This window comes from Lottia gigantea (genome assembly GCF_000327385.1).
Source record: "Lottia gigantea unplaced genomic scaffold LOTGIsca_41, whole genome shotgun sequence".
Classification (NCBI taxonomy): domain Eukaryota; kingdom Metazoa; phylum Mollusca; class Gastropoda; family Lottiidae; genus Lottia; species Lottia gigantea.
This window is the reverse complement of record NW_008709421.1, coordinates 1,851,918-1,868,280: the sequence shown is the minus strand read 5'-3', so window position 1 is coordinate 1,868,280 and position 16,363 is coordinate 1,851,918. Positions and strand designations below refer to the sequence as shown.

General features: G+C 33.6%; 1 protein-coding gene across 1 annotated transcript in view; it reads left to right on the top strand.

Moving 5' to 3' along the window:
• LOTGIDRAFT_122591 (hypothetical protein) overlaps window positions 1-16,363 on the top strand; it is a gene marked incomplete at both ends in the record, with an annotated part of 69,285 nt that overhangs the window by 13,582 nt on the left and 39,340 nt on the right. Inside the window, one exon of the mRNA XM_009060274.1 lies at window positions 2,347-2,420. Within this exon, the coding sequence (XP_009058522.1) occupies window positions 2,347-2,420 (74 nt within the window). The remainder of the gene's footprint in view (window positions 1-2,346; window positions 2,421-16,363) is intronic.

Sequence of the window (16,363 nt, the reverse complement as noted above, 5' to 3'; positions counted from 1 at the left end):
AGGAGTTGTGGTCTGATTCCGATGTAACTTTTATGATTAGTTAAGAAGGTTACTTCCTGTTTAGTTTTGTCTATTTTTTCCTCTAAAAGCAGATGGATACTGAAAATAGTTAAAAGTTCGTTTGAGAGCTAATTATTAGAAGCAGGAAGGACCAAACATTTTCTTAACCGGCAGCAAACATTAGTTAACAGCAGAATACATTGTTAAATATCGAATGTAACTGTAGATATTAGTTAAATGCTGAGTTTTATTTTGTGAATGTGAAACTGCTGTGTTGAACATTAGTTCCTGCTATCGAAATAATAAAACTGTGAATTTTGAAACTTTTATTTCTATATATACCAATGCCCAAACGCTTGAGTTTGAGACATTAAGTTAAGAAAATGTACATTCTTACCTGTGAATGAGTGTAAAGCTGAAATTTGGATTTTTAGTGACATTACTGTTGATACTTACTGTGACTGTTACCATGTCCTCGCCTGAAATTCCTGTGCTGTACACCACAGATACTCCATGTTGGACGCTAAATTGAAGCACAATATGAAACATGGATTGACACGCCCCACAAATCACAAATATGTCATTGAACGCAAGGATTTACAAAATATAGCGTCATACCTGTCCAATTTTGAAACAAATACTGCCATTTTAAGACACAAAGTTTGGTACGATCTTGCTATTCATTTTGTCACTTGTGGTTTGGAATTCCACAATTAATTAACCATAAAGTCATTTGATTTCACAATTGATGAAAATAATGTTGAATATGTAACAATTAATCATGAAACACAACAAAAAAACCGACAGGGGGTATTGCGTGTGTCGATGAGCCACATGATAAAAGAATGTATTCATCCAATACTAACTCATGTCCAGTCAAGTCACTCAAATTATTAATAACAAAAACCGATCCACAGAATCACTATTTAATCACATAAATAAAATTGAAGAATCTAAAGATAATCAGTACACATATTCAAATGTTTGTTGCAAAGTGTATCAATTCACGAAATTCATGCCGGATTTGTGCAGACATGCAAAATGTCGTCAAAAATACACTGCTCACTGTCTTCGTGCCACTAGTATTCAGGCTATGAATGACGCTGGATTCGAATTAAGAATCATAAAAATGAAAGTTCTGTAAGAATGTACAACAGAGATTGCTTCAGTAAACAAAAACAACGAATTAGCATTACACTGTCAGCTGTTGCACTCGCTGACTCCCATCATGCTGACACTTGTCTCTGTACCTCCTTCGAACGTCAACAGAGCCGAAATCGCCACTTCGCTTAATGATAACAATATTTTTCAAAAGCTGAGAAAGAACTGAAGGCAGCTGTTTTGAAATTTAGTGAATCGCAGTTGCATAACTATTGCTTGTTGAAGAATATTAAATGGTATTTCAACACACCAGCAGCTAGCCACATGGGTGACGTTTGGGAATAACAATATTTTTCAAATTCGCTCGAATGTGCACACCCCAAATTCCAACAATATCATGAATTATGGACTTATTTCGAACTCGTCTTTCAATAATTGCACTTTCAATGTGGCCGCTCCTTCAACTTTCAATCAGTAGACAGTAGACTATAAATAGGTGACCTACTTATTGCTGATTGGCTGTTCTCTAGGACATCTCTATTAGTATCACTTCATTAACGTTCTGTTAAAATGTTATGTATTTATGCGCCAATTTAGTGCCTTAAGTTTTTGTTGTATTAAATCCGCTACGCGGATTTACACAGTGTACACAGGTTTTTTCTGTTTATACATCGATAAACTGAAAAAATGTTCAGGTCATTCCTTAAATAATATTGAAATAAAGATCAAGTTCATGTGATATAAACCAAAAATATAAAAATTAAAGAAAATTACCGGTTGCAGAGTCCCATTTACAGGCCACTTTTACATTTTAACCTTTTTTCAGTAAATAAAGGGTTGTTACTCTTTCAATACTTTTTGAATATTATCCAAATCTGAACTTGTCTGAGATCTTATGGATACGAAACGTACACACCATATTTTTAAAATGTCTGATATATACTATTGTCTCTATTGCTTTCTCAAGTCACTTTTGAATTTTATTTTGGTTAAAAAACTCCATCACTGGTCTGAAATCTAGTAGATAAAATGTAAAAAAAAACATTTTTGTAAATATATAACCTAATTTATACAATTCTTTACAAAAACTGTTAGCTCTATCAGGTCACTTTTGAAAACAATATAGTTTCAAGGGCATCTCTAAAAGTGTATTAATTAAACACAAGTCATCTTAGCCCAACCTTTAAATAAATTGCATGTTTATACCTGCACACTTTATTCATTGAACATCTTTATCTTTTTCAGAACAAGCCTTTTAGCAATCAGTGCATTTTTAGATGCGTTTCAGAAAGTTGCAGATTTAGCAACGGGTTCAAGAGGTAAGCTTTGATTTTCTAATGAATTCTACACTACATTTGACTACAATTTTAGCCAATAAAATCACAAGTCTGTGCCCCATCAAGTATAGGTTAGTTGTAATAGTTATTGAGTGTTTTTATACGCCCACATGAAAATGTCGTCATATATTGTCGTCCGTCCGTCAACATTTCTTGTGGGCACAATAGAGACTACAGTTCTTATTTGATTGTAATGAAACTTGGTGTGAGCATTGGGATTAATTAGACAGCGGTCAAGTTTGAATTTGATGATTTTTCGATGGAACAGTTTTTCAGTTATTGCCCTTATTAAAATCATGTCAATATTTGGTTGTGGGCACAATAGAAGCCGCAATTTTCCTTTGATTGTAATGAAATTTGGTGTGAGCATTGGGATTGATGAGATCTTGGTCAAGTTCGAATTTGACGATTTTACGATGAACAGTTTTTGAGTTATTGCCCTTGACCTAGGAAAAAACGCATCAAAATTTGTTTGTGAACACAATAGGGACTACAGTTTTCGACTGATTTTAATGAAACTCGATGTGATGATGTATATACTCATATCAACACTAACGTAATTTTCAATATGGCGGTGCAGGTCAAAAGGTCATAGGGGAATACTTCTGACGTTACCATTATAAACAACATGGCCGCCGTGTTAAGATGTGACAATAAACCGAGCCCCTGTGTACTACAGGCTGTGCATGATATAAAAGATCCTTGACGTTGCTTGTTTTTATTAGCCCAATCAGGTGCAGAAACGCAGGAGGTAAAATTCATTTTGGTATTTGGTGTTAGTTGAGGCAGTATACATTGAATAGAATCAAAAATCACAGAAATTTCAATGAAAAATATCCTATTTTGGCCATAGGCTATTTTAAATAACAATTTTAGAATTTCAAAGAGACAATTTGGCTTTTGTTATTCAAAGGCAATCAGTATTATGGTACAAAATGGTACTGTTGATAAAAATAAAAACATGGTAATGAACACACATTACTACTATTAGCTTACTTTGAAATTATTTTTTCATATGATATTTCAGCAAAAATTCATTACATTTTGGGTTGAAATCGGTGAATCGTGTTAACATACAAAAAAGTTATAATATATAAACTGTCTTAACGATTTATAATTACATAATGTGCGCGATTTAGAGCATTTTTATACGCCCACATGAAATGGGGGGGGCGTATATTGCCGTCACCCCTGTCCGTCCCGTCCACAATTGCTCGTAAACACTGTACAAGGCACAATTCTTGACTGATTTCGATGAAACTTGGTATGGTTGTTTGTAATCACCCAAGGATGAACCCTATTGAAAATCAGAAAAATCGAAAAATATTTAGTATGAGTTATTGCCCTTGTTCTTGAAACGCTTGTAAACACTCTAGAAGGTGCAATTCATGACGGATTTTGATGAAACTTGGTGTGAGTGTTTGTTATCACCCAAAAATGAACACTATTGAAAATCCGAAAAATCGAAAAATATTGAGTATGAGTTATTGCCCTTGTTCTTGAAAACTCGTTTAATTTGTAGCTCGTAAAAACTCTAGAAGACATGATTCTTGCCAGATTTTGACAAAACTTGGTTTTATTATTCAGTACTGCGCTGAAGATTGAATCTTCTAGAGATTTCACTAGCTAAAGATTGAACACGTTTTCGAGAACAAGCCGCGGTGGCTCAGTGAGTTAGACGCTTGCTCGCTAACCTGAAGGTCCAGGTTTCAATCCCGGCATAGGTCGAGATAATACCTTTGGATTTTTCAACCCGGTTTCCCCCTGTCAGTGATGCAGGTACGAGGGGCTGACATGGAAAAATCGTCTAGTCGTTCAGTTGGGATAATAAACCGAGGCCCCGTGTGCTACAGGCTGTGCACGTTAAAGATCCCTCGACAGTTGGAAATCGAAAAAGAGCAGGCTAATGCCGCTGTCCTGGCTAAATTTACCTCATTGCACCCTGCATGGCGTTGCCCGTCTTCATTAGCCCACATGGTGCAGAAAAGTAGGACATAAAACTCCATTCATTTCATTTCATTTCAAGAACAAGGGCTCATAAGTCATACTCAATATTATTCAGTATCGCCCTAAACAGTTCAAAAGAAGTGTATGACTAAAAGTTGAATATTTCATACTGGAGATTGTTACTGTACTGCTAAATATTTTTATTCAAAATCAAAGCTACCAGTGGGCGTATATTACCTTGCCTGGCAAGCTATCTTTTATATTGATGAGATCTTGGTTAAGTTTGAATTTTTAACGATTTCTCTCTTAACAATTTTTTGCCCTACAGTTGTGTGATTTAATAATTTGATGAACCGGTATTTGGGTTATTACAGATTTCGAGTTGAGCTCGAAACTGTATTGTTTTCATTAATTTTTTTAATATTTTTATTTTTTTATGGCTTTCGAGTTGAGCTAGAAAACTGTATTGTTTTCATTAATTTTTTAGATTTAATTAAACAAGATAATTATTATACAATGAGTTAAAACTGTTATGTAACTAGTTAACAAATCAAATGCAGGTGTTAAAAAGTTCATAAACTTAGCTGGGTTGATTAGAAAGTAAAGCAGCTCGGAAGTTGACAGATCTGTGTCCAACAGGTCTAGTTAATATTGATTTTAAATTTTTTTTTGGAATTACTGGAAGTATATATATAATTGAAATCAACCTAATAAAATTTCTTTAATATGAGAAAATTTGTACTTTAGTCACTAAAGACTGTTTTATTATTTCTGACAGCTTCCAGTGGGCGTATGTTACCTTGCCTGGCAAGCTATCTTTCATTGACATCTCAATACTTAGGTTAAAAAACAATCTGTCACTGTCTGGTAATACAATAACCTGATTATCTGATTATCAATAAATTTTTTGTTGTTGGCATTTAGAAATTTTCTTCCTTGAACTTAAAGGTAATAATTGACCAATATTTTATGTAAACATTGTCATTTCTTTTAAAATACCATGTTGAGAAAGAAAGTTTCAAATTTGAACAAAATTACTTCATTTTGAATATTAACTTTTATCTACAAACAGCCTCTGTGAAAGTTACGCTAGCGCTCTGCAACATATCACGATAATTAATGGCCATTTTATTTTTACCGGAACAATGTCATTATTGTCACATAATTCTGGTAATTTAAATATTAGAGGCAGGTTGTTCTCAACTACAAGTGTTTGTAAACATAGTCAATGAAAACAAAACATCTGTAAAAAATGTATTCCAACTGATAATAAAATGTATCATTGGATAACCAATGGTCAAAATATAGCATTAAATGTATACATAAGTGTCAGAATTATCTCCCAAAGTCTCTAAATTCAAGGACACAGGAAGACACAATGAAATTCATCATTCATTACTGAGTCATATTCAGCTTACGGAAACTGCAGAGAATTAACTAGAGAATTTTTTACCCAATTACCTCCCTTAAAATGTGATTGACGGACTCACACCACCAATTAAATTGCTATTTATTTATATGTTTAATCACAATATTCAACCTTCTACAACTTTTTCTAAAAATCTTATAGAAAACTTTTCATTACGTCAAATGAAATCTTGGCCAATATTTATTCTCTTCTCAAAATTCATGAATTTTGATTCTCCCAAATGTACAGCTCTGTAGGAACAAATACTTCATTAAGAAATTGGGATTAGCGATCTAAAGGGTATTTAGGTTCTGATCTGAAATTAGGAATGAAAGATCAAATTTGTTTGATCCCTTTGTTGCTGAAATTAATCGATATGTGCTATTTTGGTTTCTATTTGCTGGACAGATTTGAAACTTAAATGATGACTTATATGTAGACTGTCAGCATGGCAGAATAAGTTAACTTTCAAAATTTTTGCATCAATTCCAGTTTAAAAGTTACTACTGGAAATGGGTCATGTCTAAAATAACATGTACATTATAGTAGCATCATTAATTAGCTTACAAACCTATTAGACTAAAAAAATACGAACCAGAAGTTCTGGCCACCGTTTTGGCTTGCTTTATTTTGCATTGCTGTATCTCAAATTCTAATTAATATAGTAAGCTTACCCTTCCACCGTCAGATTATTAATGCACTTAATAAATGGTGTCAATTAATATCGTTTTTGATGATGTCAAAGTCACATTAAGAAAATGTTGCAATTTGTAAGAAACTTAGAATTCTTCTATCAAAGGAACTCGAATGAAGTTGATATTTGCAGTAACAATTACTATTGAATATAGCTTTTACACGATGTTAATCTTTTTATGTCCGACACATGGTGCCAGTTTTATGGGTGTCACTGAAAGTTGAGTTTGCATCTTTGTAGCATCAAGTCTTTATGTCAAGTTTGCACTTATAAGGATGATCTGGGATGGATTTAAAGGTGTCATGCTATAAATTGAACTTACTGAAGCACCCTGCAACTATGTCTATGGCTTAATTGACCCACTTTCTTATTTCATATCCGAATTTCTTTAAGTTGGTATATATACTTGTACATTTAATTTGTGATTTGCAGGTTAATATCAAATTTGCGTAGTGCGCATGCTCGTTACCAACTTTCTTTTTTCTTCTTGAATTTCATCAAAAGTGGTATGTTTGTGTATGATCAAAGTCTAATTTTATTGGCATATTGAATTTTTGTTGTGTGAATGCGCATTACCTCAATTTTTCTTATTTCTTGTCCAAATTTCATCATACTTGGTATGTTCTGGTCAAATGTTAAATTTGCGTTTTGTGCATGTGCATTATTAACTTTACTTTTTCTTGTCCAAATTCCAATGATTTTTTGGTTAATGTGTACTCAAATACTGAATTTGATAAAAAAATTTGTGACTTGCACATGGGCATTACAAAATTTCTGATTTCTAATCCAAATTTCTTCAATCTATGTATTAGGAAAGACAGTTTCTGATATATTGGAATTTGTTTAGTGCTTATGTACCTTTTTAGTTGTAACGGAACAGGAACAGTTCTAGTGTTTTTTTGTGTCTGGATAATCTAGAATAAAGAATTAGGATTATTGTTTAAGTGAAAGTGGTTGTAAAAACTATATAATTGAAATTACAAAAGCACAGACTGAGGAGAAAATTCAGCAACACCAATAACGGTTATGTGCAGAAAAAAAGTGGCAAAAATGCATATCAGTTACTGAACCAAAGAAAACTAAAACTTAAAACATTTTCTGAAACACATTGATACATTGAAATTAATGGGAAACATGTTTTGTTTATCTGCAACCAACATCTGAAAAGTGAAAACATAATAATTATGTTGTTATAGGTTTAAGTCTGCCCAGGACTAAAATATCACTTAATAATAATAATAATAGTATTTTACATGGGTCAGAATTAGGCTCAATTTTTATTGTGCTGTTCTGAAAATATTCCCCAGAACACCTTTTGAAATATATGCTGGAATGAAGACAGTAATATCTTGCCAACCCTGTGGCTATCAAATTGTTCAGCTATAAATAGGTCAATAAGTAATATTACATGTATAATAATTTGATATCTATATATAGACGGATGTAGTTACTTATATACAGTACTGTTATATTACAGGATGTTTAAATTTCATTTAATAATAGTTAATACTAAATATTAACTATACAACAGTTAGGTCAGTATACCCCTGTGTTAACAATTGAAGTTTTATACACTGTGGTTTGGTTAAATTATGTGGTTGTATATTGTCGTGGCCTAAGTCCATCCACATTTGACTTGTGAACACAATAGAGACTTCAGTTTTTATCTGATGAAATTTGGTGTGGTCATTTATTTTGCTTAGGTCTTGGTCAAGTTTGAATTTGACGGTTTTTCAATAAACGGTTTTGAGTTATTGCCCTTGACTTATAAATAAACCACATCAAAATTTGTTTATGAACTCAATCGATACTAGAGTTGAATTTTTCTATGAATGTTATTTTGAGTAATTTTCCTTGAATTTGGTTAAAACGTGTCAAAATTTGATTCTGATTTTAATGGAATTTGTTGTGAGCATGTGTGTTGATAAGGTCTTGGTCAAGTTTGGATTTGAGAAGAATTGTTTTTGAGTTAATGCCCTTGACTTAGGAAATCTGTGTCAAAATTTGTTTGTGAAGACAATAGAGTTGTCGTCGCAACTGTCCTTGCTCAACTGTCCTTGCTACCGAATTGTAAATTCTTTTTTTTTTTTCTTCGATTTTTCCAGGTCACACAACCTAGGCTTTGCCAGCTGCATCACCATTTCTACATGTGTACACCTTCTGTAGTTGCAACATTGTAAATGAATATAAATTGGAACATTTTTGAAAAACCGGAAGTTCCACAGTTCAACATGTGCAAAAAGTGGATAATCGGCTCTAAAAGTCGCATAGGACACATTTGTTTAAAAAGGGACTTTGCACACAATTACCTCGTCCTTATGGCCAGTTTGTGTTAAAAGCTCAATTGTTTCAGCTTTATAGTTCAAAAAAAGAAATGGGATTTGGATTATCCATTATTAATTTTTGATATTGACCTTTGATGACCTTCAACTTTGTAGGATCAAAGGTCATTGATCATGACTATAGACTCATACCTTCATATTTGAAGCTTCCGGTTAAATAGCCGTATGAAAATTTGATGACATATACTTTCATCTTTGTTGACCTTCACCTCTACATGGTCAAAGGTCGTTGACTTTGGCTATTCGCTGATACTTTAATTTGTGATGTCTGACGTCTACTTCCGGTTTCACAACCTTCCCAAAACAGAAAATGTCGTAACTTTAGACATTTCTGACAGGTGACAAAATTAACCTAGATATTTTCAGAGTCTCTTGCAATTTGCCACAGTAGCAAAGTCCCACTCTGTGCCACTTGTGGCTCTTGTTTTCATCTGTTTTAAATGAAATTTGGTGTGATCATTTATATTGGTGGGATCTTGGACTGATTTGAATTTTTCGTTAAACGGTTTTTGAATTATTGCTCTCGACTTAAGAAGACGCGTCAAAATTTGTTTGTAAATACAATAGAGACTAGTTTTTATACGCCTACATTGTGTCTGTCTGTCCACCACTGATACAATAGAGATCTGGTCGTAATCACCCAAGGATAAACCCTATTGATAATCAAATTGATAAATATTCAATATTATTACCCTTGTTTTTGAAAACACGTTCAATATTTAAGCTTTTAAAGGTCAAGAAAGCACAATTCTTTAGACGAACTGTGGTGATATTGTTAATTATTTCGTAATGATGTAAGCTTACCCTATAGATAATAAAAAAAAAAAACTTATAAGCATTTAATATGAGTTATTGCCCTTGTTCTTGAAAACTTGTTCAAGGCACAATTCTCAATAGATTTTAAAGAAACTTGGTTGAATCACCAGAACCTTATTCAAAAGCAGAAAATCAAAAAATAGTTAATAAGTGTTATTGCCTTGTTCAATCTTTAGCTAGTAAAACTCCAGAAGACAAAATTCTGGACTGATTTAGACAAAACTTGTTGAAAAAAAAAAAGTGTTTGACTACAGCATGTGCAGTATGAAAATGTTACTCTCGATTTATAAATATATATAATTCAATTTATTGATAGCTCTTGTCAACCGCCCGAATGACTTGGCTGCCATTACAATGGTGGGTGCATTACAATAGGTCATGTCTATTTTCATCTGATTTAAATGAAATTTGGTGTGATCATTTATATTGATGGGATCTTGGACTGATTCAAATTTTTTGATAAATGTTTTTTCAATTATTGCCCTTGACTTAGAAAAGATAGCCAGGCAAGGTAACATACCTGCGTATTGGCAGCTGTCCGCAATGATAATTGAGACTAAAATATGAATTTTTCTATTTTAAAGATCTTCATATTTTCACATATATATTTACTGTCAGTTATTTATGCCGAGTTTTCACAATATTTTTCAAAATCAATATTAACTAGAACCATTCATGGTACTGAGTGGGACTTTGCTCATGTGCCAATTTGCTAGAGAATCTGAAAAAATCAACTTTCTTATCCATTTAGGTCACATGCTAAAGCAATCAAAATTTTTGAAAATTTATATTTTTTTGAAGGTTGTTAAAGCGGAAGTAGACGTCAAACATAAAAATTAATATGAAATTATGATTAGATTTCCAAGATCAATGACCTTTGACCATGTTAAGGGGAAGGTCATTTAAGGTTAAGGTCACTAGATATGAGGTCCTGTTTTGAACAAATATATTCTATACAAGTTATACCCCTGATAAAAATGTAAATAATATGTAATTTAACCCTAATGTGCCACGTCCACCTCAACTTTTTTGTCGTAAGTTAATTCATATTTAAAAAAACACCAAAATTTCAAAAATTCAGAAATTTCAATTTTGCATTATATATCACTGGAAAGAGCACAATGAGCACATTCAGAATCCACAAAAATTAATCCTCAAAGTTAATTAGGTCACGAGCTAGAGCAGTCCAAAAATTGGGTGTCTATAAAACTAAGACCTAAGACCTAAGACTCTATAAAACTAAGACCCAACTATAAAACTAAGACCCATAGGGCTATAAAACTAAGACCCAACTAAAAAACTAAGACAAATAGAGCCATCTAGAAAACTAGAAAACACATGCATTGTGCAATGATGGGGATTTTGCCAGGATAACGGCATTAGCCTACTCTTATTTTTCGATTTCCAACTGTCGAGGGATCTTCATCGTGCCTCGGTTTATTGTCTCATCCGAACGACTAGATGCTTTTTCCATGTCAGCCCCTCCGACCTGCATCACTGAAAGTATTGTATCATCTCGATCCGGCACGTGCCTGAGACGTGAGTTTGGACAATTTCAAGCTCATGTTATCTAATAAGGCTACAAATTGCTATTATATAATTTACTTCAACTTGCCCAAACTCGCAGATACTCATGTTGTTTATCATTTTTTATTTATCTCGATCTTCCTAGCTGATACGTTGCTGGCTCTGTATGTGTGTATCTGCGCAGTGTCTGATAATTTTACCCACCCACTCTTTTTTTTTTGATTTTATTGTATTTTATTATACTTATATATGTTATTGACTCTTTTGTTTGTCTCATTTTAAGACTGAGAATGTTTGTATTTCCCCTCGCTCATTTTACCTTATTTTGTCAAGTAATCTTTTAGATGCGAGTATCCATTGGTTTAACGATTAAAGAATAAAGTCTTATTATGCCCAAACCTTTCCCTATGTTTTAACAAAGAGTATATTTATGATTAAAAGTTGAAACTAGCGTTCATGGCTCACCGTTAAAATTTGATCTTCAAATCCATGTATACATCCAGAATAAACCACGATTCGTTTTTTCTCGAGACTCTGTGACATAGAAAAGACACGATAGAAAGTGAAATTCCTAGTTTGAGGTTTTTTCAAGAATCACACGATTTTTTGTACATTTCTATTTCTTCTGGAGATTGTACAATAAGTATTTGACCAGCTTGGAAAGGTATTTTTCAGCAGCAGACAGCGAGTTTCTGGTTAAAATAGATTTGTAAAGATTTATCTGTAATCTATGATGTCTATTAAGCTTGTACTAGAAGACCCAACTGTAAACCTAAGACCCATAGGGCTATAAAACTAAGACCCATAGGGTAGTGCCAATGTTTTTCCGTTTCAGTTATAAGCATTTTCCGTTTCAGAATTTGTAGATTCCGTTTGAATACCGGTTTCATTCGAGAAAAGCATTTACTGATGTGAGGGGGGCTGTTCTTTTCTTTGGAGGGGCATTTTGATCATGGATGGTATCGTTCGTTGTTATCGACGGGAAAGCATTTTCTCTTTGAGGTAATTTGATTCGTTAAAATGGCATGTCTGAACCAATCAACATCAGCTTCCGTACATAATTAACAGAATAGACCGTCACGACTTCTGGTTTTAATCGTGTTGTATTAGCTGGCCTGATTCTATGCACTGAAGAGCAAGAGAACAGCATATCGAACACGCTCGAAAAACCGAAAGTTAAATAATTATGTTATCAAACAATGAACATCAAAACAAGTTCAACTCTGTTGTAATTTGTTTACTTTGCATTTTGCTCGCAGTTTCAAACATTTTTAATCGTATGAATTTGGTGTAGGCCTAGTAATAAAAATAGTCCATTTTATTTTCAAAAAATTAAAATATGCATGGAAAGGACAATTCCGTCTCGCATCATGAATTCCGTGATTTCCGTCAATTCCTAATACATTGTTTAGAAGATCAAATTTTGAGGTTGAGCCTTGAACGCTAGTTTTAACTTTTAATCATAGATAAAATCTTCGTTAAAACATAGGGAAAAGTTTGGGCGTAATAAGACTTTATCCTTATATCGTTAAACCAATGGATACTCGCATCTAAAAGATTACTTGACCAAATAAGGTAAAATGAGCGAGGGGTAATACAACATTCTCAGTCTTAAAATGAGACAAACAAAAGAGTCGATTACATATATAAGTATAATTAAATCAAAAAATAAAAGAGTGGGTGGGTAAAATTATCGGACACTGCGCAGATACACGCATACAGAGCCAGCAACGTATCAGCTAGGAAGATCGAGATAAATAAAAAATGATAAACAACATGAGTATCTGCGAGTTTGGGCAAGTAGAAGTAAATTATATAATAGCAATTTGTAGCCTTATTAGATAACATGAGCTCGAAATTGTCCAAACTCACGTCTCAGGCACGTGCCGGGTCGATATGATACATTCGGATTTTTCAACCCGGTTTCCCCCTTTCAGTGATGCAGGTCGGAGGGGCTGACATGGAAAAAGCATCTAGTTGTTCGGATGAGACAATAAACTGAGGCCCTGTGTACTATTGGCTGTGCACGATGAAGATCCCTCGACAGTTGGAAATCGAAAATAAGAGTAGACTAATGCTGTTGTCCTGGCAAAATTCCCATCATTGCACACTGCATGGCGTTTGCCCGTCCTCATTAGCCCATACAGGTGCCGAAAAGCTAGACGTAAAACTCCATTTCAGGTTTTGAAAGGAACAGTTTCATTTACTCTAAATTTTAACTTATTTAAAACTTGTCTAAAAAATAGAAATTTTGGGTCTTAGTTTTTTAGTCCTATGGGTCTTAGTTTTCTAGTTGGGTCTTAGGTTTCTAGTCCTATGGGTCTTAGTTTTCTAGTTGGGTCTTAGTTTTATAGTCCTATGGGTCTTAGTTTTATAACCCTATGGGTCTTAGTTTTATAGCTTATGGGTCTTAGTTTTCTAGTTGGGTCTTAGTTTTATAGTCCTATGGGTCTTAGATTTTTAGTTGGGTCTTAGTTTTATAGCCCTATGGGTCTTAATTTTATAGTTGGGTCTTAGTTTTTAATCCTATGGATCTTAGTTTTATAGTTGGGTCTTAGTTTTATAGAGTCTTAAATCTTAGTTTTATAGACACCCGTCCAAATTTGCAAATTTGGCTGTTTTTGGGCAGCTATAATATCAGAAGTAGACGTCAGGGGTCAAATATGAAAGCATCAATTTCCAAAACCTGTTCCTTTTTTCGAATTATGAAGCTGAAACAACCAAACTTCTAAGACAAAGTGGCTCAAAGGATGACGTAGTTGTATGCAAAGTTCCATTTTTAACAAATGTATTCTTTGCGAGTTATGCCTCTGGTCAAAAATGTCAATAATGAATAATTTAACCCACCTCATTTATTTGACATGAGTGAATTGATATTCAAAATGTTATGTTGTTTTTAAAATTTTAAGCTTCTACACCATGCAGGTCAAAAGATGTAGGTCAACAAAAGTCAAAAAAGGTCCAAATCGAAAATTAAAAATATGGAAATTTTAAAACCCGTTCCTTTGTTGGAACTATAAAGTTGAAACAACTGAGCTGTTAACACAAACTAGCCAAAAGGATGAAGTAATTTTGTTCAAAGTCCCATTTTGAACAAATGTATCCTATGCGAGATATGCCCCTGCCCCTAAATGCAAACAATTAGTAATTCAACCCAGATGTGCCATGCCTACCTCAACTTTTTTCAGCTGTTTTCGGACAGCTATATAACCGGAAGTACAAGTTGGAGGTCAAATGTGAAAGTATCAACTGATAGCCAAGGTTAATGGCTAATTTAGGGTCTAGGTCATCAAAGGTCAAGGTCACAAAATATAAGAACCCTTAAACTTTCAAAAAAGCAAAAGCGAAAATCAAAAATCGGGGTTCTAGAGGGTTCTTGTTTTTTATGTTCTTTCATTTGACATCAAAATCATCTAAAGCCGTTATCTCTGAATAGATTTTACCACTACAGAAGGTCTACAGATATAGAAATGTTGCAGCAACTACTGTAAACTAAACACAGGCAGGTGCGTAAAAATTGAAAAAAAAAAAAAAAAATTGACATTTCGATAACAAACAATTACCCAAATACATCAAATCAAAATGTCAAATCTCTCTGCTTGAAGCCGCAGAGGCTCAGTGAGTTAGACCCTTTCTTGCTAACCTCAAGGTCCAGGGTTCAATCCCGGCATAGGTCGAGTTTTTCAAATTGGTTTCCCCGTCAGTGATGCAGGTAAGAGGGGCTGACATGGAAAAAGCCTGTAGTCATTCCGTTGGGACAATAGACAGTTGGAATTTGGATTAGAGCAGGCTAATGCCACTGTCCTGGCAAAATTTCTCTCATTGCACCTTGTATGGCATTGCCAATCTTCATTAGCCCACATAGTGCAGAAAAGTAGTACGTTAAACTCCATTCATGTCATTTCATTTGTGATGTCTTAAATCTTTACAGATTAATAACTCAAAAACCTTTCATCGAATAATTCAAACTAGACCAAGACCTCATCAATATAAATAATCACACTGAATTTAATTAAAATTGAAATATTCGAATCAGTCCAAGATCCCATCAATCAGGGCTCGAAACTCTTGCTGACCATCGCGACCATGGCACCCGATTTTTTAAATTCTTGATAGATTTTTGGCATTCACAGCCATGTTTGGCTGTGGTAGAAATGTTCCTTCATGTCTAAAATATTTACTTTTCAATATCAGGTGTGATTTATTTCATTGTCCATTCTTTAAATCATCGGTCAAGAATTGAAAAATATATTCTTCTCTTGCAAACAGTAATTAAGACAATTGAACCGTCGGGAAACTAGGTCCAGAACAACTTGACCGTAAATTTTGACTACTTGGATTGTTATGCTAGACAGTCTGCCTGAAACAACTTGTCACTGTCTGGATAATCAAGTAAACAAGCAATTGACACAATTAATTCAAGTCGTTACCGGTACTCAAAATCTTATTATAAATATGACTTCTAATCATGCTTTGATACATATATTTCAAATATAAAACTAGAACCGTTATAACGGTACCGAAGCAGTGCGCATCCAACCTGATACATCGATAAAACGTTGCATTTTAAAGTGACAATGGGATTTCTTAACGGAAAGAAAAGCATGTAAACGTTCAATAGTAGAAAAAATCGTTTAAACCGTTTACCGTTCGGTAGTGAAAAGACGCATAAATTTGATACCATTCGGTACTAAAAGGTGTTAACATTCGGTAGTAAAAAGTCGAATTTTCAAATAGCTGTAAAGTTAAAAGTTCAATTCGCACAACAAAAATGAAAATATTTTTGGAAAGGTACAATAATTTGTGTTTCGGCCAAGCGGTCAACAAAGGTCAAATAAAAGAGAATATAAGCCTTAAAAGTGTTGAAAATTGCTGTTTTGGGACGTTTGTAAAAGCGAAAATATATGTCGGACATCAAAGATAAAAGTATGAATGGACATCGTAGATCAATAACCTTTGACCTTCTAAAGACCAAGGTCATGCATGTAAATGGTCAAAATATCAAAATTTTATAAATTGTAAATCCTATTCCCTTTTTTAAAGTAAAATGCCTAAACAAAATGTAACTCTATCAGTAACCCAGATTTACCACGCCCACTGCAAAAATTTTGTGTTGTCTGTAATAATGTGTACAATGTCAAATAATGTTCAAAATTTCAAGTGTTTACAATCATTAGATCATGAGATATTC